Source organism: Vicia villosa, linkage group LG1, assembly GCF_029867415.1.
Source record: "Vicia villosa cultivar HV-30 ecotype Madison, WI linkage group LG1, Vvil1.0, whole genome shotgun sequence".
In the NCBI taxonomy this organism is placed as follows: domain Eukaryota; kingdom Viridiplantae; phylum Streptophyta; class Magnoliopsida; order Fabales; family Fabaceae; genus Vicia; species Vicia villosa.
In genome coordinates, this window is record NC_081180.1 from 37,452,729 (window position 1) to 37,478,608 (window position 25,880).

The 25,880-nt window shown below is 36.9% G+C and overlaps 1 protein-coding gene and 1 non-coding gene across 3 annotated transcripts; both read right to left on the bottom strand.

The window, feature by feature from the left end:
* Nucleotides 1-1,413: 1,413 nt before the first annotated feature.
* LOC131634251 (transcription initiation factor TFIID subunit 2) lies at nt 1,414-21,936 on the bottom strand. 2 transcript variants are annotated; one of them, XM_058904900.1, is made up of 25 exons: nt 21,652-21,936; nt 21,115-21,460; nt 20,457-20,602; nt 20,266-20,332; nt 18,947-19,146; nt 18,700-18,853; nt 18,454-18,538; nt 18,240-18,331; nt 17,611-17,736; nt 17,457-17,510; nt 15,652-15,720; nt 15,018-15,115; nt 14,577-14,921; nt 14,410-14,497; nt 13,020-13,145; nt 12,876-12,932; nt 7,149-7,228; nt 7,019-7,061; nt 5,836-5,922; nt 5,305-5,394; nt 4,865-4,923; nt 4,685-4,775; nt 4,440-4,605; nt 3,722-3,905; nt 1,414-2,940 (listed from the first exon to the last, which is right to left on the bottom strand). In XM_058904900.1, exons 1-25 carry the CDS (start codon nt 21,765-21,767, stop codon nt 1,638-1,640), a joined length of 4,272 nt encoding a protein of 1,423 aa, XP_058760883.1. In that variant the 5' UTR covers nt 21,768-21,936; the 3' UTR covers nt 1,414-1,637. The 2 variants fall into 2 exon arrangements, with proteins under 2 accessions (XP_058760883.1, XP_058760888.1); XM_058904905.1 differs by lacking the exon at nt 21,652-21,936 and having other exon boundaries at nt 20,457-20,619; nt 21,115-21,253.
* On the bottom strand, nt 19,528-19,600 carry TRNAF-GAA (transfer RNA phenylalanine (anticodon GAA)). The gene has a single exon. It is a non-coding gene; the product is annotated as a tRNA-Phe (tRNA).
* Nucleotides 21,937-25,880: the final 3,944 nt, after the last annotated feature.

Here is a 25,880-nt window from a genome sequence, read left to right on the forward strand (position 1 = left end):
ATCAATGTTAAATTTTTTGAGAAAATTTAATCATCTACTACAATATCGGATTAAAGGATTAGTCCCTGAAGTTAACTAATGTTTTTTTCTATTATTATTTTTCAATAATTCATTTTACCATTTAGTTTTTCTTTTTCAGTGATTACATTATTATTAAAAAAAATGTAATTATTTATCACAGATTCTCTAAGTAATCGGGTTGTATAGTTTGTATGAACCTATAGTGTGATAGCCTACAATAATCATTAATCCACTCTTAATTGTAAGCTTCTTCCTTCTTTGGTATGGGATATGTTTGAAACATAAAGAGACAAAGATCTTCAAGTGCTTGTCATATGCAGTGAGACGTGACCATATTCATATGTTCTAATCTCTTAGTTGGACTCATGTTGATAACATAATAAGCAGTCGTGACAACATCACCCCAAAAAGCATGTGAAGGTTTCTTTTCTTTCAGCATGCATTCGGTCATTTAATTAAATTCATCCACAAAGAAAACAAAATATATATTTTGTCTCAATGACACTATCTCAAAGAGACCACATTCACCAGTATGTATCACGTCAAATTTATCTTTGAGCTCTCGTTGGAATCGGTGACACAAATTATATCCTTAGTTGTTTTCCTATCAAGAAAGTTAGAGAACAAACACAATTAAGTGTGTTATAAAACTTAGTTGCTACATAAGTGAATCATTCTTCCCGAAGACTAACATATAATAGATTGAAATCCATACCAAGAACAAACAGCAAATCTTTTATTGTTGCTTTTCTACCATGACTTATTTTGATCATCATACTTCTTGCACCTGCAGTATTCAAGGATCTACTATCAACCAATGTAACCTTGCTTCTTCTTGTGCTATCAAACTCGGCTAGGGAATCCTGTGACCAATCATATGGCTTGATCACCCTATGCCGAGGACCCATGACTCATATAGACGACTCTTATCATAAACAACTGTCATCAGGACGTGCTTCTTATCATTTGAATTTATCATTTCCACTTATTTGTATGCAGTTTTTGGAGCTTGAGTTGAATTTGCATATATTTCTTCCATTGATCACCACTTCACACTCGCATTCAATTGTGATTATGTACTGGTGTATATTATCTAATGAAACCTTGATAGTTATATACAATATTTGTTGAGATACAAATACAGATAAAGTCCAACAGCCTAACCAACTTACAAATGAAACTACATTTTTAAGGACGTGCCACTGTTCCACTGTTCCATTGTCGGCCTTAAGAAAAACGTCATGGCAATGAACAAAATTGCAAGAAAATGTAGTGTTGGCAGGAAATGATCAGAATTGCTAGAAAATGTAGTGTCGGAAGTCAATGAAACATTCAAATAACTACACTTGACCCACAAGATTTGATATTACAATTTTAAATAATACAACAAAATTGTTACAACTGAAGCATAGTTACAAATTTACAATCATAATCTAGACAACGTCCCAAACACAATTTGAAGACTATACGATTGAAATTGCAATCATATAGCTCTAAGACCAGAATAAAAAGCTACAAACAAATGAAAGCTCAAAGAATACAATACTACGCCTGATACTGAAAAGAAAACTGCATCTCAAAAAATACAAAAGGGAGATGTTACATTCATTTATTCTCTATGACTTGTTAAGCATTCGATTTTTAATTTTAATTCGAATTTTGGGCGCACCAGATGTGCCTTCGGATGCCCTGGGTTTGGTATCAATAGTTTTAATGTCTGGTATAGAATTACCGGATGTGCCTTCGGATGCCCTGGGTTTGGTATCAATAGTTCTAATGTCTGGTATAGAATTATAACTGCTGGGTTCAACAGATTTCAGCTGCTTCACTTCGTCCACTACAGGTTGTTCTTTCTTACATGACAAGTCTACGGAGGATCTTTTTGCTTCACCACTTTGTAGTTTTGCCAATTCTTTTTCTTTGCGTTTTTTCTCTTTCTTTAATCGCTTTCGCTCTAGGTATTCTGGGTCATCATGCTGTCCTTTGTGACTTTTCCGTTTCTTTTCCTTATCTCTGTGTTTTTCTTTCCTGCGTGCAGAAATTTCTTTGCCAAATGATTCTCCATCATGATCGAGTCTAGCAACTGAGAGTGTTTGAAGGCTGGCAAATCGCCGTGCGTCAGCATCTATATTGTTATCCTGGATAATACTAGATGGCTTGTTATCCTGGATAATACTAGATGGTGATGGGTCTTCAGGCCTAGGTTGTGAGTAAACTACACTTGAATCGGCAGTGCATTGGAGTTCTTTGACCAATTCATCACCCAAAATTTTTGCACTGCCGATGCTGGCAGTCATGCGGGAACCAGGATCATGCCAAGAATTAACTTCTTCAATATTGTGATTACCGATGCTAACAGTCTCGGCAAAATTCCTCTGAGGTGCATCTACTGAAACTGAGACTGAACTGCTAGCTCCATGATCAATATCATTACGACCACCTAAAGAGCGCTCAACCATTTGATTATCAGTATCAGCCCTACTCCTACTGGTGGCAGAAGATTGTTTAACCTTGATTTTGATTAGCCTTTTTCTTTCATGGCTATTGGATACAGTATCTGCTTCCTTGTAAATTTCATTGGGAGCTTCAATTGGTGCTTCAGGGGGGAATCCTGTTAAGTCCTCTTTGGGAGCCTCTTGGGGCGCTTCCTCTAAAGCTTCAACATGTACTTCTTTGGGAGCTTCAAAGGTTTGGTCCATAGATGCTTCAAAAACTTGGTCCTTGGGAGCCTCATCAAGTGCATCCCTAAAACCCTCGGTTACAATCAAATCTTGTGTAAGATTTGGGGTGGAATTTGGCAATTCCAAAGGTTTATTTTCGGAATCAAGGACAAATAGGTTCCTCTGATAGTTACCAGCTTCTGTAAGACTCATGTGCAACGTTCTACTTTCTCTCGGAATTCCATGAAGAGTTGGGGGTCTGCAGAGAAGCAAAGATTAATTTGATAATGGATTTTTTGTAACACAAACACAGAAGCTTACAAGTAGGAAAGTATAAATGGATACTACCTATAAAATAGTACTAGTATATATTTAAGATTAGATTAGATTGATTTCCTATCAAACAAAATTGTCAAATTTCAAATAAACTCCTTAAAAAACAAAAGCTTAAGAGTATATTTCTCAAAAAAGAGCTCATTGTTAGAGTTTGGCTTAACTCATCCCCTAAAAAGCCTGCTAATAAGGTGAGAGGTCACTCTAAATAAACTTTCTTTAGACTTTCTATTTAACCAATGTGGAACTTTGTGGGACTTGGGTCTTTCCCAATACACTTTAATTCGATGACCCATTAAGTTGGCACCCCTCACCTTACAAGTTACAAGTCACTTACAAGTCAGTATTGTAAGGAAGATTAAGGCCAAATTTTAATTCTATGACCCACTGAGTCCAAAACCTAAAAAAAACACAAATATCTTCTTCCGAAAATGAATTTCGCTTAGGCTATCAAAAGCTGAAAAAAATTCTCTACAATATTCACGTTCCACTGAGTTGAATGAATTACAATAGAATAGACAAAGTTCATATCAGTAAATAGGTGAATAAAAAAAATGTAGGCTGGACTGAGGCCTAGAAAGAGTTAATTTCACAACTCTTTTCTTGAAAAAGTCACATATGAAACAACTGGTGAATTAAATATCATAAATAATCGACAAGGAAGCTTTTAATTTCTACAAGCATGATATAATAGACACATTTTCTACCTTTTTGCCAGTATTTGTAATATGCAGAACAAGTAGTGACGGAGAAAGACATTATTAAATGACATACGCCCCTCAAGTAAATTGAGCAAGGAGACGAGTGTTTGGCTTGTAATTTCATCGTTTGAAATCAAATCATCTCTCATCTGGCATAGCCTCATAACATGGGTGGCCAATTTTAACTTGCCTGCAAAAAAGGAATGTAAATTTAACTTGAAACAGAAGAATGCTAAATATATAATATATAGTAAACATTTTCCTTACACAAAAATCAAGGGTAAAACTAAAGCTGAGGATGAAAGTATAAAGAAACAGAAGTGATTGTTGTATGATATATAGAGTATTTTCCTTTCATGTAATTGAGGGGAAACCAATAATGAAATGAACACGTGCATGATAAGTTGATAACCAATTGAGCAAACTAGACTGTATTTCTTACTCCATTTATTCCTTTTTTCGTAAATTGGAATTTATAAACCAAAAAATCAAGAAGATTTAACAAAAGATTTAATATTAACCATCCGAAACCAAATTTCAGACAAACTAATATTTTGAAAAGAGACCAACTTTGGTTAGGCTTTTATAGATGGTTTTAATTTGACCAATTCTGTATCAGTCCAATTTTAGATAGGTTTTTACAGTTTTACTTTCACCCATTATAAACCATTTTGTAGATTGCCAAATAACATCACAGATCCTCTCTAGGGAAATGAGTCACAACCTCTCAGGGAAGGTTCCTCCTCAACATATTTGGTAAATAAAAGAAGTGCTGCATCAATGCCCTTGCAGTGGAATTCGAGATCAAGGAGTGCTCTGTTTGCTTCGATTCGAACTTGCCAAATTGCCTTTAGGTCTCGAAAAGGCTTCAAAAGTTCATATATGCGATCCTGTAGTGAAGCTTTGGTGTTAGATATGTTCATTACAACCTTTGAACAGCAGTATGATACTAAATACGAAGGCACTTACAAGAGGAATGAATCCTGAAAGTTTTATGGCAATCTGGGCCAATGTCCGGATACAACTGACAGTCAAGATTCCGTTGTAGCTTGGCATGAGACTAGCAGAAGAAATTTCCAAGGATTTCAAATTTAGTTACAGTTTAAACTGATAAATCTAGCATAATTAGCAGAGAATTTATTATTTTACCTATCAAATTGTAAAAGGCGGTCAATGCGCTTGAGGAGTGATGACAATAGAAGAATACTCTGTCATTTGTTTTATCAGAAAGGAACTTAATCGTCAAAACAAGGTTGGTTAATGTTTACAAAACATTATGACAAAGGAAGTGAGATCCATTTCAATGGTAAATATAAATTAATAGTTCATAAAACAAGCACTCCAAAACAAACAACATTTGCATGGTTGTTACAGGAATGGACATTTTGCATAGCTTAAAATCAATCATTTTATAAAACTATCTACCTCCAAGTCGCAACACTTTAAATTCAATAACTTGTTTGGATCAAATATTAGATACTTAGGAGCTGTGATCAGGAAATCTAAAAGATAAGAGATGTAAAAGACTCGGATCACTAAATGATTCATGCAGATAATCTTGACAATCAGCAAGAGAAAAATCCACGAACCTGTTGCCCAAACTCAAACTCGCCAATTGATTGGACCAGTGCAGCAAGCCAGAAGACATCTGAGTAAGGGTTGCCAGTGTTGTCATTATACTGTATAGAGAATAGGAGGACAAAAATGTCATGAGACATAAAGCTAATAGAATTTTTGTATAATCAAAAGCAAGAATCAAATTTGTCAAAAAGTATCTCATTGTCAAAGCCAAACCAGCATACAATGATTCCAAATGTGTACAACAGATGGTGCACTAAAACAAATAGAATCAGCAAAAGTATGTTTCCTTTGTTTTGGGTAGTAGTAAATAAGAATAGAAGTGGCTAGCTACGAAGTTATCAATCGTAGATGGCAGAAATAGGAGAAAAGACATTTGATGGAATCATTGCAGCTATAATAAATACATCTAAAAAGCAAGACAAAAACAAGACATTGGTTTCATAATATACAATTAATATTACATTTTATACCAAAAGTTTTTATATAGAAACTCCAAAATCATAAAAACAATTGCATCTAAAACTTAGAATAGCAAAAACCTTTAATAGCTGTAAAACAAAATCAATAGCCTCTCTTGGACTTTTCTTGTCAGCGGCTCTAATCGTAGCTACAGCATGTGGAATGGCCTACAACAGTGAATTATTAAGCAAAAAATGAGTTTCAAAGTATAAAAGAAAATATGAAACTGATTTATTATCTAATCACTAGCAGAACTTACATAGCCAGTCAAAATTATCTCAAAATCCACTTGCTTTCTCATTAATGAAGTGGCAAAATTAATGTCAATCAAAACTATAATATGTATATGATATCAATAAAAATGCGTGTAGAACACCAACAACCCAACAACTAAAAGTCTCTTGCAATTTGGGTTTAGGACCTAACCAATTCTCATAAAATCGGCTTATAAATTGAGGGCTGGTCAAGCACCCAAGCCTTATGAGTTATGAGCACTACATAAGCCATATCTCTAGCTGATGCGGGACTCCCACTGTGAGTCGAATAATAGGGATCTCACCAAAGTCATGTGGTACAAGAAAATATACTATTTTCTCATTTGATTATTTTTATTTTTGTTTCCTTCGTGTGAAAAAGAGAATGAAGTGGTCAGATTACTGGCCACTTGGTTGAAAAGGTAATCCATTTTTTGGTCAGTGAATCATCCCAAAAGCTGAAGCTTTCTAGTGACATGAAAAGTTGCCAAAGTGAGGCAGAATCCTCCCTGGTCCTATTAGAGGTAAGTTGCCAAAGTGATTGTAGAAACAAGTTATAAGCTATTATAGGTAAAATAAAAAATAAAAAAAAAAACAGGAGATATTTTTCCAGCTTCGTTGGAAAGACTTGCATTCTACATTCATAATTTGCAACTTACACCTAGGGGTTTTTTGGAAATTGAAAGAGCTTATTTGATCTTATCTCAAAACATAAGCACTTACAAATATATGTTTTTAAAATGAAGCACTTATATTGATATTAATATTTGGATACACCATGGTGTTGTGTTTGCTTATTCTGAGACTATACAATTCTAACACGTAGTTCTTTAGGTCAAAAGAAAGTGTCCCACATACCATTTGCATAAAATGCAAGTATATTAAAAATAAAAAACAACATAAAACACATATGAGACAGTCCCTAAAAAATAAAGATAATATTCAAATAGTGCAATTTCAAACACATCACACAAGGCTTATTCATACACATCCTACCTCCTTGCATTACCTCAAGAACAAAATACTCGGCAAAATCATGAAAATCATTTGGCCTGGCAGAAGTATACAACAACAAAAAATAGTCAATTAATGTTCTCAGTTAAATGAGAGAAAGTGAATCGTAATTACAGCAGTCTTACTTTGGGAGTCCAATGTCAGAATCAAATCTTCTACTTTTGTAAAATTTCACCAAATGGAGTAGACCAGAAAAATCAGTTTCCTGCTACACAATTAGATGAGGTCAAAATAAACTGTGACGAAAAAAAATAACTATCAGCACTTATCAAGTTAAAACACTAATTATTAGAGTGTTTAATAGAATAGGAATGTAATATCAAGCCAGCCAGTTTTAGACTGACACCTGGCAGTTGTATCTAGGGTTACCTACTACTGCAGGTCACAGCTTGACTCTATATAAAGCAAGCTGTGCACTAGATGTAACCAACTTTCCATTATTACAACAAACAGTTGTAACTGAAATGCAAAAGTTCTCTATCTTTTCTCTTTCTAATATGGTATCAGTTTAGCTTCTCGATCCATGGAATCGCCGCCAGGATCACCGTCTTCCGCTCACGTTACCTCGTCCACTCCGTCGGCGACGGCGGTGATAGACGAATCTCGTCGTCTTCAGTTCGCACTGAAGATCGCCTACAAACTTGATGAAAAGAATTTTCACCTATGGCGTCAACAAGTTGAGCCATACATCAACGCGCACAACCTCACCGATCTCGTCGTCTGTCCTCGCATTCCGTCAAAGTTTCTCTCCGACGATGATCGTCGTTCTGGTTCCGTCAATCCGGCGTATGCGTCGTGGCTTCAGAAGGATCAGTTGTTGTTATCGTGGCTTCAATCAACGTTATCGAGCGAAATCATGTCCAGAGTTCTCGGTTGTGTTCATTCTCATCAACTTTGGGATCGTTTGTTCAACTACTTTCAGAAACAAACTCGCGCGCGTGCACGACAACTTCGTGTTGAACTACGTGCTGCGATGCTCGATTCACAGTCAATTTCTGATTACCTGTTGAAGATTCGTACGATTGTTGATGCCCTAGCCTCGATTGGAGATCCTGTTCCAGTTACGCATCACATTGACGTGATTCTTGAAGGTCTTCCAAGTGAGTATGCTTCTGTTGTTTCTGTTGTAGAAAGTAAGTTTGGAGATATGGACTTAGATGAAGTTGAGATTCTACTTATTGCTCATGAGTTACGGTTGAACAAATTCAAGAAGCAACCTACTCCTGACATTGCTTCTCTGAACCTTACTCATGCTCCATCTCACACTTCATCACCTTCACCTGATGTGTCCAAGTCTGGTACCTCTGAAACTCCCTCTGCAGTTACTCCTACACCTACACCTTCACCTGAACCTGATTATTCTTCCTTCAGAGGAGGGAGATCCACTAGAGGAGGTAGAGGTGGCAGAGGTAGAGGTGGAAGAGTCTTTGGAGTTCAGTGTCAGGTTTGCTCTAAGGTTGGACACTCTGCTTTGAACTGTTGGCACAGGTTTAACCAACAGTTTCAGCCTCAAGTTGCCTATGCCACCAACCCTTATGCTCAGGCTCCCTGGTCCACTCCTCAGGTTGCTTTTGCTCAAATTCCTGCTAATGTGTGGACCAGACCAACTGCTACTGCTCAAGCTAGGCCAACTGCTATTACATTGACTCCTAGCACTTTCATTGCCAATGCAGCTCCTGTTCAAGCTGCTGCCACCTGGTATCCTGACTCAGGTGCATCCTTCCATGTCACTAATGATGCTGCCAATCTTCAGCAACAAGCTCCTTGTGAGGGACATGACCAAATCTTTATAGGAAATGGTCAAGGTCTGCCAATTTCTTCTACTGGTTCTAGTACCTTTTTCTCTACTTGTCAACCTCACACATCTCTCTCTCTTAAAAATCTTTTACATGTGCCTTCCATTACTAAGAACTTAATTAGTGTTAGTCAATTCTGCAAAGATAACCATGTTTACTTTCTCTTCACTGCTGACACTTGCCTTGTCAAATCTCAGGTGTCTATTGCTGTTCTTCTTGTTGGCAAAGTTGGCTCAGATGGTTTATATGAGTTTCCTCCTCTTGCTGTTTCCAAGTCTGCCAAGTCTTTAGTTAACTCTAATAATGTTGTACCTAGCATCAATGCTACTGCTATGTCTCCTTCTATGTCCAATATATGGCACCTAAGACTAGGCCATCCCAATGTCAATACTCTTAAACTTGTAATGCAGAATTGTAATATTTCCTTTCATAATAAAATGCATGATTCTTTTTGTTCTGCTTGTTGTGTTGGCAAAGCTCACAAACTATATTCTCCACTCTCACACACTGTTTATAAGTCCCCACTTGAACTTTTATTTTGTGATCTTTGGGGTCCTTCCCCACAATCCTCCACTCAAGGTTTTAAATATTATATCTCCTTTGTAGATGCCTTTTCCAAATTCACTTGGATCTATCTGCTTAAGTCCAAAGCTGAAGCTCTTAATGTGTTTAAACAGTTTAAGGCACTTGTTGAATTGCAGCTTGGCTTCCCCATCAAGGCTGTACAGTCTGATTGGGGTGGAGAATTCAGACCTTTCTCCAATTATCTTGCTGACCTTGGCATTCAGCATAGAGTTATATGCCCTCATACACACCACCAGAATGGAGTGGTGGAAAGGAAGCATAGACATATTGTTGACTTGGGTTTAACCTTGCTAAGTCATGCTTCCTTGCCTATAGCCTACTGGGATTTTGCCTTTTGTACAGCTGTGTATCTCATTAACAGGCTTCCCTCTTCATCTATTAATTTTCAGGTGCCTTTCACTCTCTTATTCAAGACTGCTCCTGATTATAAGTTCCTAAAGGTGTTTGGTTGTGCCTGCTTCCCTCTTCTAAGACCATACAATGCTCACAAGCTGGAATTCAGGTCTCATGAATGCATGTTCTTGGGCTATTCTGCCTCTCACAAGGGGTATAAATGTCTGTCCCCAACTGGCAAATTATACATCTCTAAAGATGTCCTGTTTAATGAGTCCAGGTTTCCATTCCTGGAACTTTTCTCTAAACCAAATCCTTCTCAAACATCCTCTACACACAAGTCCTCCTCTATTTCCTCTTTGCAACAACTGTTATCTCCCAGTCCTGCCCCTTCTTTACCCATGCCTAATCCTATTACAGCAGTGCCCTTTTCATCCTCTACTTCACCTAATTCATCTACCTCAATAGACACCTCCCTCATATCCCCTCAACCCAACTCTTTCACTCCTCAAACTCCTTCTTCCTCTTCTACTGCTCCTACAACATCTTTGCCCTCTTTAGCCTCTTCTCAATCACCCTCCACTTCAGTGTCTCCAGGTGCCAGTTCCTCTCAGCCTATCCCTCTCAATGCTGTCCCTGTTGTGCAGAAGCCCACAAATCAACATCAAATGATTACTAGAGCTAAGTCAGGCTTTGTACAACCTAGACTTCAGCCCTCTTTGTTGCTCACACAGTCTGAGCCTAAAACAGTTAAACAGGCTCTTGCTGATGACAAATGGAAGTGTGCAATGCAGGCTGAATATGATGCCCTGTGCAAGAATCAGACCTGGTCCTTGGTACCTCTGCCCCCCAACAGACAACCTATTGGTTGTAAGTGGGTTTTTAGGGTCAAAGAGAACCCGATGGCTCTGTTAACAGGTATAAGGCACGCCTTGTGGCCAAGGGGTTTCACCAAAAGCAAGGATTTGATTACAATGAAACCTTCTCTCCTGTGGTCAAACCCATCACCATCAGGCTTATCCTTACTGTGGCTTTATCAAGGCATTGGTCCATTCAGCAGTTGGATGTCAACAATGCTTTTCTAAATGGTCTTCTCACTGAGGAAGTTTACATGGAACAGCCTTCTGGTTTTGTTCAGTCTGATTCTTCCCTAGTTTGCAAGCTGCACAAGGCTCTCTATGGCCTCAAACAGGCCCCTAGACAATGGTTTGAAAGACTGCAACAAGCTTTGCTTCAACTGCACTTTAAACCTAGCAAGTGTGATCCCTCTCTTTTTATCTTCACCTCTCACAAGGACACCATCTATCTCTTAGTATATGTTGATGATATAATCATCACTGGCAGCAACTCTAGCCTGCTACAGGAAGTTATCACCAAGCTTAATACCTCCTTCTCTCTCAAACACCTTGGTGCCTTGGATTACTTCCTAGGTATAGAGGTCAAGTCTGCTTCTAATGGCTCTATGCTCCTCACACAGTCTAAATATGTTAGAGACTTGTTGCACAAAACCAAAATGACTGACTGCAGTCCTGTCACTTCTCCTATGCAAACCTCTTGCAAACTTACTAAGGCTGGTTCCTCTGCCCTCCAGGATCCTTTCATGTACAGATCTGTTGTAGGGGCTCTTCAATATGCCACCATTACTAGACCTGACATAGCTTATTCAGTCAATAAAGTCTGCCAGTTTATGTCTCATCCTCTTGAGGCTCATTGGGTTGCAGTGAAAAGAATCCTCAGATATCTCAAGGGGACCATCAACTTTGGCTTGCAGTTGTCTCCTCTTTCCTCCACTAAGCTGCCCTCTGTTAAAGTGTTCTGTGATGCAAACTGGGCTTCAGACCCAGATGATAGGAGGAGCACCTCAGGTGCTGCTATCTACTTTGGTGATAATTTGATCTCTTGGTGGTCCAAGAAACAACCAGTTGTTGCTAGATCTAGCACTGAAGCTGAGTACAGGAGCCTTGCCCAAGCCACTGCTGATTTACTTTGGCTGCAAACCTTGTTCTCTGAACTTAGTATCTCTACTCAGCAACCTGTTGTCTTGTGTGATAATCAATCAGCTGTCCTGTTGGCTCACAATCCTATTATGCACACTCGTACCAAGCACATGGAAATTGACCTTTTCTTTGTCAGAGAGAAAGTGCTGGCCAAAAAGATCTCTGTTGCTCACATTCCAGGAGTTGATCAGATTGCTGATGTCCTTACAAAACCTCTCTCCTCTCCTAAATTTCTTGAATTTAGACACAAACTCAGGGTTGCTAGCTCCCCATGAGTTTGTGGGGGGGGTATTAGAGTGTTTAATAGAATAGGAATGTGATATCAAGCCAGCCAGTTTTAGACTGACACCTGGCAGTTGTATCTAGGGTTACCTACTACTGCAGGTCACAGCTTGACTCTATATAAAGCAAGCTGTGCACTAGATGTAACCAACTTTCCATTATTACAACAAACAGTTGTAACTGAAATGCAAAAGTTCTCTATCTTTTCTCTTTCTAATACTAATTTACATGAGCGGTAGGAATAACAAGTTTAACAAGAATTCAATGAGGTCAAAATAAGCTGAGATGGAAAAAAAAACATCAATGTTTCTTATCAAGTTAAAACACTAATTTACATGAGTGGTAGGAATAACAAGTTTTGTTACAAGAACTCAATGAGGTCAAAATAAGCTGAGATGAAAAAAAAAACATCAATATTTCCTATCAACTTAAAACACTATAATTTATATTTAAGGTAGAAATAACAATTTTAGCAAGAATTCGATTCATATTTCAAGTAATCATATCCATGAACTATATACTGATACGTATGTCATGAAACAGTTGGTCAAAAAGTAGGCACAGTGTTACCAATGAACTTGACTAACTGAAAAGTAAGATGAAATTCAGAGTTCTAAATGCAACCACACGTTTTATATGATATGCTTAAAAAGACAGTAAACTCCAAGTATTCAATTCAGAGTTAAACATTCTAGACTATCATTTAAATAAATTTGAAATAAGAGATGAATGATTTTTTTATTAGGTATTAAGAATGAAAGCTTTGCAAGTTATCAGTAGACAATAATTATTATTCTAAAACCACATCTGACAACACTCATGAAGTCATGATGCAATTAGTATCCTAGCATTTGAATACCTCAGATGCTGAATTCGCCAATGCAAATGCTGCTTCGATTCTTACTCTCCAGAAAGCCTTCAAAGTTAGGACAAAAACACCAGATTTTAGTTAAGAATTTAGGAGCAATTATTGAAACACCATACACTACATAACGTATCAAACCTTGGAGTCGGTAAGAAAACTGTTCAGGGCATTTACAACAGAAAATGATTGCTGGGGTGATGCCTCAAGGGCTGCAATTGCTTGTGCCTGAGCAATAACATCTTTGTCCTTCTCTAATTGGTTAATCTAAAACAACATACCAGCTCACAAGAATCAATAAATATCATCAGTTATAAAGATCTAATCCAATTACAAAGATACAAAATAGTAATACCAACAAAAAGAATGGGCATGATTAATATCTAACAAGACAAAAAAAAACAGACTAAAACACTGCATCATTGTATTTTTATGTAGTTGCCCAAAAACACAGCATAAGTTTTAACTAAACAGACCAAAATAGTTCTTCAAAATTGATCATCCTCCTTGCAATAATTAAACTATCCCGAGGACTTAAAAAACCATACATAAACAAAAATTATTCACTCAAGGTGCTGGGACCTATTTACATGATATGTCAAACATGCCGGTCACGCTTTGAACTTCAAACATAATTTCTGAGCTCAGACGGCACAATTTTCACCATGGCTCTTTCAGTTCAGTTTTATTGATTCAGTGACAGGTGAGACGAAGAAGTCTGAGACTACAATTCCAGTTCTCACTTGATGAATCCAGAGTAGTCAATAGCCGCGATATCCCGCTGTAGCGGACCGGAGGCCAGCCGCTATGGGAAGAGCCTTAGCGGTGCAGAACACTGCAGTAGCCACTAAAGTGTAAATAGCAGGTAGCGGGGACGGAACGGTTCCCGGACCAGAGCAGTTTCTTTCTGTCCTGCTATCATTTTCCCATTTGAAAAACCAAAATTACCCCTTAAATAAAAAGTGTTTTAAAGTGTTGTTAAATAGCCGGTATACCGGTATAGCATATCGACATTTTGACTATCCAATACTAAAGTCGATATTGCATTTTGACTCCGCTATGCTCAAAATACAGGCGCTTTTTTCGGTATACCAGTATGGCGGCTATGTATTGATATCGGAATTGATTAATGTATAGAATGTGAAGAGGTGGAGTGCTGATAAGTTGGTGTGGGCAATATTATGGGTAATTTTATGCCTCCATCACCTTCACTTCCTTCGTTCATTCTTCTTCATTTTGTTGTTCTTCCTTCATCTTTTATCACTAGTTAAACGAAGAACTAATAATTATTAATTACTTTTAAGTTTGAACTACTTAACTTTTGAAGTTTAAGTCATTTTTAATTTTTCGTTTTTAGCTTTCTCTGCAGCATTGTTTAGTTTTTTGAATACTTTTTAATATATATATATATATATATATATATATATATATATATATATAAAAACACACAGTTCCTCTGGTAGTACAGTAAAAACACGCCAAAACATAAACTGGTTGGCCCAATACTGGTAAACCACAATCTCATCCTTACCCACATCTGAACTGGTTGATTAAAATGAACCTCAGCAAGGTACTCCATGTCAGGATCTGCTCTGATCCATAATAATGGGGACTCGGTACTGTTAGATGAAAGAGAAAAATGTAAGAAAATCGATGACAATGCTACCAAATCATGACACAAATAGGAAACTGACAAACCTGGAGCGTATATCCATTGAAGGCATGTCACCGTTGTCATCAGAGCCGTCATGTTTCAAACCTTTTTTTGATTTTTGAAACCGTCTAGCAGCAAGCCTTGAGTGGCATTGAATTTCCAAAAGCTGCCATGCTTCTCCAGCCATTGGTAAAATAGGATGGTCATACATACCATCAAGTTCATATACTCTTATACTCATCATACCAGGCCATCCAGAATCTGCATCTCGATTTTCAGTATCTGGATTAATATCAAGAACAGCTGTACTCGAAGTTTGCAATGCTGTGCATCCTCTCAACACAGCCAGTTCAACCACATTCTTTCGTTTATTATAGGAAAACCCCATCCTTAGCAACCGCAATAAGGAAAACATCAGAACATGAACACAGAAATGCGTTCAAAGAATGAAATAAAAGAGTAACAAGTAACTCCTTATTTCACACCTTAAATTAGGACATCCACAAGAACCGACCCAACGGGGGAAGAAATCTTTAAGAAAAGGACGTTCTAAATTTCCAACCTTGTTAGCAAAATGTCGAAACTGCAAATTAACAAAAGCCGTTCACATTATATGGACAAAAACAAAACCCAGTAGGATGCATGTTTATCCAAATACTGCATAGAAGAAGAAAATATACCTGCATTTCTCAGATTTAGTGAGACTTTGCAAGGAGTCAACCAAGGACAGATATATGCATCAAATCTAATTACTTCCTCCATTCCTTTTTAATTGTCACTCTTTTGAAAATTTTATGTTTCTTTGTAATTGTCGTTTTTAAAGTTCAAAGTAGTGATTATTGTTGTCAAAATTACTCATAACTATTTATTATAGAGAGAGAAAAGTAAGTTAAAATAATACATAGTCAAGGGTATTATAGGTAAAAGTAAAGTTATTGTTTGAAAAGTAACAATAATTATTAACTTCTTTGGTATGTGTAAAAAGTCAAACAATGACAATTAAAAAGGAACGGAGGGAGTACATAAAAATGATTTACAGCTCTATATTAACAAGATAATTTAAAAGAAACTAAGAACGGGTGACTAGTCACGTAATTTACAGGAGAAGAAGCCAATTACCTCCTTAGTACTAAGTGTTTTCACTGAGCGTACTTTATCTTGAGCCCGAGTAACTATAGTTTGCAAAATCTACACAAAATAAACAGAAATGAGAATAATAATCACCAAATTTTTCATTCAAGCGCATAACTTCCAAAAGAAGGGGGGAAACTTGCATATAATCAAAACTAACAAGAAACATAGTGAAGGGATCATGCCACATTATGAATAATAGGAAAAGGTATGAAATGCAAGAAATCACTAATAATGTCTCAATGTGTACTATACCACCTACCCCTTTGATCTGCAAATTTCAGAATATATGCCCAAAAACAGGTATGAAATGCAAGAAATCACTAATAATGTCTCAATGTGTACTATACCACCTACCCCTTTGATCTGCAAATTTCAGAATATATGCCCAAAAACAAGCTCACTAGAACTCCACAACTATGCTTTGATATCTGTGTGATGTACCAGACAACAATAGTCCGTGCTTAAAATTGTTTTGCATAGCGTAAAACAAGAACCCACTAACTTATCATCATATCATTTACCTTTTCTCTAATTTTCAGTGGACAAGCCCAAAAGGTTTTTAAGGTCTAATCACAATGATAAGAGTTACTTTTCATTATGCAAATATATGACAATCCATAACAAAATACATGTACATATGAGATTAATAAAATGAGAGAAAAATGGAAACATAAATAGAATTAAGAAAAAAATATATAAACCTAAAACATTTATATTAGTACGTTTATATATTCTATGCTAGACTTAGGCGGTTTGGGCATGTAGAGAGAAGACCGGTAGATTCTGTGGTAAGGAGAGTAGATCAGATAAAGAGAAGTCAAACAGCTAGAGGAAGAGGAAGACCTAGAAAAACTACAAGAGAAGTTATTGAGAAAGATCTCGAGTTTACTAATTTAGGTAGAAGCATGGTTCTGAATATAACATTATGGCGAAAGTTAATCCATGTAGCCGACCCCACTTAGTGGGACAAGGCTTGGTTGTTGTTGTTTATATATTCTATGCTAGTCTAATCAAAAGTGCAGGGAGATGGGAGGCTTCTGAAAACAGATAGAAGCAAAACCATTCTTGCATTACATGGTGTAATTTGTTCCATAATGGATAAATAAAATTGGAGAGGGGCTGAGTTTTAGTTAAAATTTGGGAACCACTCATTCAATCTTACGGAAAAAATCACACTGATTTAATGGAACATCAAAAGTCCCAAGTTAGGATTTAGGGTTTAAAGGAGCTGAGTTTATGGGAGGTCATGCCACATACAACCAATTCTTCATTTACAAAGATGACATTCAAGGGAGCATTAGGAACTTATGAATGGACAGGCAAGCCTTTAGGTTTGAACAAAACGGTTGAGCCACCTACCAACAAGCCATCTGGGAACCACTAACTCAATCTTATGGAAGAAAAAAATCACACTGATTTTATGGAACACACCAACAGTCCGAAGTCAACCGTAAAAAAAAAAATAATAGCTTTACAACTTCTCCAGTTCAAGTGCATGTGTACATAGTTTTAAAGGGCTGTTCGATGGGCCCAGAAATCAGATTTCGGTCTTTCGGGTTTGACCAATTACCATGACCCCAACATAATAGTGGAGCACCCGATAGCAAAGCCATTGTTCTGAAGATTTGAAAGTGATTTCTTTAATTAAAAATGTAAAATTCATCTTAAAAGAACAATATATAAGAATAAAAATCTATGATAGGTTTAAATATTTTACAAGAACTTGAACTGGAATATACTAAATAGTTAGAAGGAGAAAGAACAACAGTGTAAATGTCAAGAACTCTTACTCTACGGAAAGATTCAGGGCCCATTTGCTTTTCCAGCATCTGAACAACTGCCACCTGAACAAAGTAAGGCTTGAAAAGAAGGAAGATATAGGAACGAGTAATTCAATACTAAACAAAAGGAAATGCATCAGTATAGGAAAGGAAAAGAACGTACAGACTTCCATGCTCTTATTTTTCCATACAACCCAATGCACTGTGTTCCATATAAATCCTTACAGGAAGCTGAACAGCTCAAAACTGTTGTTCCGCCGTTATCAACTTTGCAAACAGAACAATTTGCCTGCAGATTGATTCATGAACATATAAAATGTAATTAGCATAATAACTTCCTCACACTTCAATCTTAAAAGAAAATGATTTTCTGTTTCAACCTAAAATCACATTAACCAACCAAGTTTAAATTGGCAACCAAAGAGCATAACACATCAAATAAAAAATTGAATTCAACAGGCATATGCAACAGTTAGTCAAACTAGCATTTGAAATTAATCAATAAACAGTTGTAGCAAATTAATGAATCAAAAAAACAGAGCAGAGAAGATAAAAAGTCAAGTCTGCTTGATATTTAATTTAAGATGTCAAGCCAGCACCTTCATAATCAAAAGGCAACCAGGCGCAAGAATATTTATAAGTCATACATCACAACTCTGAAGAGTAGCTCGGCAGTATGCATGACACATTTTCACACAGCCATAAAGTGCACGCTACCATAATTTGTAACAGCCTAATGCTAGATGAGTTAAACTTCACAAATATCATATTAACCCAAAAATAAAAACAAACCTTATATCTCTGGTACCGTGCCTCGTTATTACCCAAATGCTTCTTAATAAAAAAGTCTGCCAAGAAACCAGCAAGCCCTTCCAAGAGCCACTCTATAACATGCAAATAAACATTCACCGACCATGTTAGAGGAAACACAATTTCTGCACAACATGCAAAGAATCGGATTAAAACAACAAATTAAGCAGTACAAAAATATCTCATGCCAAGTTACCATCATTTGGTGACTCAGGAGTGATATACACACCAAACCACTGCCTTGCAAGGGCATAAGCAAGTTTTACCCTTGTATCAATAGTCTGCCACAAGAAACACTAAATTTGTTATTTGCTTAGCATTTAGTTGACAAAGCAGCAAAATCATGGGCAAAAACCACATTGGAAAAAAAACTGATTTATTATCCACTAGGGAAAATTTTGATTGAAAGTAGAAATGTAAAGAATTTAAACAATGAACTGACCTGGTCAATAACCTTCTCATCATACAAAATTTGAGAACTAAATACACTCATAGAGGCTCCTAAACTCAATGATGAAACTGCCATCTCAGGCTCTACAAAAACTTGCTTGTACGAGTCAAATGGGAAGTCTACAGAAAGATAATCCTTATAGCAGCTGCTCGCCAATAAAAGTCCAAATATCCAATTATTAGACAATCTTAAGATAACCATTTCAAGCAACTAAAACTGCAATTATCACATGTCAAACCTGAAGGCATTATGGAAGAAATCCACTGTATGCCGCATTTTTGCCAGATTAGGAGCCAAACACAGATGTGATATGAGGCCAAATTGGTGATCGGGAAGAAGTTCAAATGGGGCAACCGCCAACGATATCCACCTTGCAGCAACTGGAACATCTAATTTATAGACATATGTTTTCCGGGGAGGATTGTCCTTGCTTAAGACCTGAAAAAGAGAAATGATTCAAGCAAATCCTAATTTTACTTAGCAATGCATATACAGATGATTTTTTACAGTAAAATTTTTATTAGAGAAAAAAGAGGTGATTGGAGGAAATGAAGTCCTCTAAAACAGAAAAGGGTATCATAGATAGTTTAGATCTCGTTACATGTAGACGACAACAACTAATCACCTAAAATAAAATATAAAAAAATTCCAACATGGACAGAAGTCATGCTTTCCTTCTCCTTCATGACATGGAAGTATAAGATATAGTAATAAGCTGCTTGGAAAATTTCACAAAACCTAGATGTACTCTTCAAAATTAAGAGCCAAATCCCATGGGCAGTAACCTTGGCTACATATATCCTTGACCCTACAGATGCATGCGGTGAGCATGGATCGAACATGCGACCTTCAGATCTTCAATCTGACGCTCTCCCAACTAAGCTATCACCGCAAATTAAGCACTACCAGCCAGAAACTAAGACCCGGCCCGTGGCATTGTATAATTGTACCAACTAGTACAAATTGGCAGAGCTAAGTTGACATCAATATATGGCAGAGTGAGAGTAACCCCACAAATCATGCACCAGCCTCATATTGAAACTCGTGCCATAGCAGTTGAATCAAAATTACGTAAGTTTATGAGTACATATAAGAGTATTTTAGGGATGAGTCTCATTATCCCAAACAAAAAAGAAAAAGGAGGGGGAAGTCTGCATCCCAATACAAGGAGGGAAAGAAACAAAGTCAAAAGAAAGTACCCTCCATGCTCAAATCTCAAATATTTTACAGGGTAATCCACAACATCTAGTAACATCATATAAATGAAAAGGAAATGGCATTCCAAATCGTATGACATTCCTCCTTCTGGTCTTGTGCATGAATTATAAATAAATAGGTTGGAAAACTATAATATTCAGTATCCAGTATTCACTATACAAAACAGAGTCAAAGCATCGCATTTGTTCTGCTACTAGACATCTCAAGCTTCATTAATAGATGGGAAAAGGAAGTGATCATTAATCACCATAGGAAGTAAATATTGTCATCTTATTAAAAACAATAACTCGCATGTTTTCAGATTTAAATTTCAAGACATTTGATATCATTCATTTCTACCTGGTATAACAAGCTTCCAGTACTGACAGCTACAAGATTGTGTGCAACAGTGAACTCCAAGTCGTAGCTGAACATGAACAACGCAAGAAAAAAATACTTCAAGCTCACACAGTACATAGTAAGTACGGTTATTATTATAATATGTGAGCATGCACGCACAAACACGTGAAAAGTGTTTTAACATTCCGTACCAGCATTGCTGTAAATTATCATCTATACAAGGGAACCAACACCTTGCCCTCCTCATCTGATTATCAGTATGAAGAACATTATCTCTGAAGTGGATTCCTGTCTCTGCCTTTTCTATGCTATAGTCAATACGAACTGATCTCACATTCTGCACTCAATACCAACCTACATGAGAAAACACAAATAGTAAACCTTACCACAACAACTCATTTCGCACATTTAACCACCATATTTTCTGAAATGGTTTCACACTATCCCCCAACTTAAAAACAATATTCAATTTCTTTCTACAACATCCATCATGAGGTCGCCCTTATCCCAAGTAAAATTCATGTAACAACGCGATAAGACATGGAAAATCAAAGCATAAGATAATGCTAGAAAATAGAGATGTAACAACAGACTTGGGTTCGTACTGAAATTACTCTAGGAGCGGCAAAGGGTCTATTTACTTTAGAAAATTATTTAAACATTACAAGTATATACATATTACTGAAGAATTCAGGTTATGCCTAATTACTTTAGGTAATCCAAATTTTTGAATAGGTTCATATATATAATTATAAAATCCAATTGTATAGGGTTCATAAGTTTGTTGAAACAAAATTATCAAGAACAGCTCGGCATCCAAATCATCCATCATAAGACAGCAACTATAACCTGCTTAGGTTCGGCGGCGGGGGTATGAAACCCATTTTCAGCAACAGGTTGCTCTTGCTGCTGCTGTTCAGTTTCAGTCTTGAAAGGTTTACAGCAATTAATGAGTAAATTGGGAACAAGCTCTTTCTCCAAAGAAGATAAATACACAGACACAGCAGCATCAGCAGCAGAGCTAGTATCAGAAACCGAACTCCATCTCTTCTCATTCTCCATCTGCTGATACTGATGAGGGTAATACTCAAACGCAGTAGGCTCACCATCAACCCATACACTCTCAATCCCTAAATTCTCCGCGTGTAACCCAACGATCCCAATCTCCGGCACCGCAATTTCCAATTCAGTGTAGCTGCAAGAAAAACAAGATTATATTAACTAATTAACATAATCAATGCAGTTTCTTGATTTTAATTATGTGATTTTGAATCTAACTTTTAACAGATTCTCATTATCAAGAAAACCTAATTCGCGACTATAGTACAAAGAATATGCAAACATTCGAGTAAGTGATGCATGGAATTGGGAGAAATGGAAACGAACCCGTAGACTAAACGCTTGTCCATGTCGATAGAGAGACATAGCTTTTGATGGTGAACTACGGCTCCGGAGTTTTCGGGCTTTGGGTCTTCGTTCTTGGGCTTACGAGGCTTTGCCATGGTGATGTTGGAATTCTAGAGGTGGTAGGTGAAAGTGAATCGAGGCACGTTTCGCTCTGAATTTCAGTATTTGTTTGGGTTTGAGAGAGATAGAGTGATGCGATATTTATAGAGAAGATTGTCCTTAGGGCGTGTTTGGGTGATGACGAAGCTGTGTGTCTTTGTGCCCTACTTTTGCCAACTTGGCCAAAGAGCTTTTTGGTCTCAAGAAATGAAAATGTTATGCAAATTTTGGCAAAATTTTACTATTTTCCTACACACAAATATGCTAGTTTTACTTTTCATTTTTCTAAAAAAAAAAAAAAAAAAGAACTATTATTATTTGAGCTTGTTAATTATATTTTACAAGAGGGTGAAACCCAAGTAAAAAATTATAAAGAAAATAATTAATTAAAGAGATCGATTTTCTAAATTAGGATGTTTTGTCATATCCGAACTTGCAATAAAATACTCAAAAGCGATCATGAGAAATGGATAAAAGAAGGAACAAGATATATTGACACTCATTTTTAACACCTACGCCAAAATATACACTTTTTATTTTATAAAGTTTATTTTCTCTTGGTTTTCATGCAAGAAAAAAACGTGGATGAACTATATTGTATAAACTACGGTGTAAGAAAAAAACGTGTCAATATAGCAAAGCTCTAAAAGAAAGTGAGCAAATCAAAGTGATCGTCAATGAGTATGAATAGTTGTTTCAATTTAAGTGGAGTGGAGTCAAACTAACACTACATTTTCATGCATTGGAATGGATGAACTTTAATGTTTAAATGCTCAAGTGAATGGTGAGGAAGTAAAGTATGCGTTTTTTCAATGAATTTGTGAAAAGCTCTTGGCTATATGGATTCTTCGAGGGCTTCTACCAAAGGTCATGGAATAATGTTGGAACGAAAGTGTGTGATCATGTGAGGAAAATCTGGATGAGCCCTAGCAAAATCGCTAAGATCAACCAAATAGATATTTGTTTGATTCTAAAAGTAGCGCAGCCTTAAACAATCATCCAATTTCGAATGATATCGTTGTGTAATGCAATTTATAAAGTGGTGAGCAAAGTAGTGGTTAATAGATTAAAAGTTTGTATTCCAAAGCTTGTGTCGTCTTACCAAACAGGTTTCGTATCGGGAAGGAATATTTATGAGAATATAATAGTTGCAAAAGAAGTCATGCACAATATGAAGTGAAATAGAGGATACTTTGTCATAAAGGTGAATTTGTTTAAAACTTACGACTAAATTAGTTGGGAATTTATTTTGCGTGTTCTTCATGAAATCAAATTACCAGACAACATTATCAACATCATCGTGCATGCATTAACAATTGTGGAAACAAATGTTAAGTGGAATGAGACTATAAGTAATTTCTTTTGACTGCATTGTGGCATTAGGCAATAAGATCTTATATCTTCTTACATGTTTGTGTTGTGCATGGAAAATTTATTAGACGAAGGCAACTTATTTAGAGAGGGTGAATAGTGTTAGAACAAGATTTGTTCTTATCAATTATCTTAGTTTTGATGATAACAATAATATGAATTTTGCTTAAGATAATATGGTACTCTAATCCAATGCAATTTCCCTTTCAGGAAATATATATATAAAGAGTACACATAATTCAGCGCTCAGAAGATGTGTCTCAAATGGTTCAGCATGCAACATCAGAACATGGTCTGGCAAGACATCAGAAGATGGTCGAAGCAGAATCAGAACATGGGTCTATGGAAGCATCAGAAGAACATGAGATCAGAAGCACTGAAGATCAGAAGATGGTATCACGCTCAGAAGCACTTCAAGGTCAGAAGATCAGAAGATGCTATGCACCAAGCTGTTTTGACTCTGATGATATTCAAACGTTATATTCACAAACATCAGATCAGAAGGAAGTACAGGTGGCAGACTACGCTGACTGACAAAAGGAACGTTAAAGCTACTAAAGGCTACGTCAGTAGACACAGCGTGAACAAGGCTCGAGGTAGTTGACAAAAGCGTATAACATTAAATGCAATGCTGTACGGAACACGCAAAGCATTAAATGCACTCAACGGTCATCTTCTCAACGCCTATAAATATGAAGTTCTGATGAGAAGCAAGGTTAACGATTCTGCACCAAAACAACTTATATCAAACTTGCTGAAACTCTGTTCAGATCAAAACTCAGAATCTTCATCTTCATCAAAGCTCACTACATTGCTGTTGTAATATCTTAGTGAGATTAAGCTTAAACTGTAAGAGAAATATCACAGTTTGTGATTATAGCTTTTAAGAAGCATTTGTAAACTCTTGAATAGATTACATTAAGTTGTAAGGAACTAGAGTGATCGTGTGATCAGTATACTCTAGGAAGTCTTGGCAGTTGGCTGAGCAGTTTGTAACTAGAGTGATCGTGTTGATCAGAATACTCTAGAGAAGTCTTAGGAGTGAACTAAGCCTAGAGTGATCGTGTTGATCAGTAGACTCTAGAAAAGTCTTAGAGGGTATCTAAGCAGTTGTTCCTGGAGTGATCAGTGTGTGATCAGAAGACTCTGGAAGACTTAGTTGCGGACTAAGTGGAAAACCATTGTAATCCGTGCGATTAGTGGATTAAATCCTCAGTTGAGGTAAATCATCTCTGCGGGGGTGGACTGGAGTAGCTTCGTTAACAGCGAACCAGGATAAAAATAATTGTGCATTTTATTTTTATCGTCCAAGATTTAAAGCCACACTTATTCAATCCCCCCCCTTTCTAAGTGTTTTTCTATCCTTCAATTGGCATCAGAGCGCCGGTTCTAAGGTGCAAGCACTTAACCGTGTTTAGAAAAGATTCAGGAAGAGAAAAACGCTTCAGTAAAAGATGGTTGATGAAAGTGAAAAGTCTACACCTACACCTGCATCTACATCTGGCTCTGCTGAGCAATACAACGGTAACAATGGTTATACTAGACCGCCGGTATTTGATGGTGAAAACTTTGAATACTGGAAAGATAAACTGGAAAGTTACTTTCTGGGTCTAGATGGTGATCTATGGGATCTTCTGATGGATGGTTACAAACATCCTGTAAATGCCAGAGGCGTAAAGCTGACAAGGCAAGAAATGGATGATGATCAGAAAAAGCTTTTCAGGAATCATCATAAATGCAGAACTGTTTTGCTGAATGCTATCTCTCATGCTGAGTATGAGAAGATATCTAACAGGGAAACGGCCTATGACATATATGAGTCCTTGAAAATGACTCATGAAGGAAATGCTCAAGTCAAGGAGACAAAAGCTCTTGCCTTAATCCAGAAGTATGAAGCCTTCAAGATGGAGGATGATGAAGACATTGAAAAGATGTTTTCAAGATTTCAAACTCTTACTGCTGGATTGAGAGTTCTTGACAAGGGATACACCAAGGCTGATCATGTAAAGAAGATCATCAGAAGCTTACCCAGAAGATGGGGTCCGATGGTGACTGCATTCAAGATTGCGAAGAATCTGAATGAAGTTTCTCTGGAAGAGCTGATCAGTGCCTTGAGAAGCCATGAGATTGAGCTGGATGCAAATGAGCCTCAAAAGAAAGGTAAATCTATTGCATTAAAATCTAATATCAAGAAATGCACTAACGCTTTTCAGGCTAGAGAAGAAGATCCTGAAGAATCAGAATCTGAAGAAGAAGATGAACTGTCCATGATTTCCAGAAGGGTAAATCAACTCTGGAAGAGCAAGCAAAGGAAGTTCAGAGGCTTCAGAAGTTCAAAGAGATTTGAACATGGAGAATCTTCTGATGACAGAAGATCTGACAAGAAGAAGGTCATGTGCTATGAATGCAATGAACCAGGACACTTCAGGAATGAATGTCCAAATCTTCAGAAGGAGAATCCCAAGAAGAAGTTTCATAAGAAGAAAGGTCTTATGGCAACCTGGGATGAGTCAGAAGATGATTCAGAAGATGAGCAGGCTAACTGTGCGCTGATGGCGACAGAAGATGACGGATCAGAATCTACATCAGAATCAGATTCTGAAGAGGTATTTTCTGAACTTACTAGAGATGAGTTAGTTTCCGGTCTAACTGAACTTCTGGAACTCAAGTCTCAAATTAGTCTCAAATACAAAAAGCTGAAAAAGCAATTTGAATTTGAAACAAAGAAGCTTGAGTTG

Excerpts from the sequence above, each read along its gene's own strand:
- LOC131634251 (XM_058904900.1), bottom strand. The coding sequence starts at position 21,767 with ATGGCAAAGCCTCGTAAGCCCAAGAACGAAGACCCAAAGCCCGAAAAC. Across the intron at positions 7,062-7,148 it reads TCTGACATTGGACTCCCAAA|GCCAAATGATTTTCATGATT; the intron begins GTAAGACTGCTG and ends TACTTCTGCCAG. Across the intron at positions 4,606-4,684 it reads TTTCAGGATTCATTCCTCTT|GATCGCATATATGAACTTTT; the intron begins GTAAGTGCCTTC and ends GCTTCACTACAG.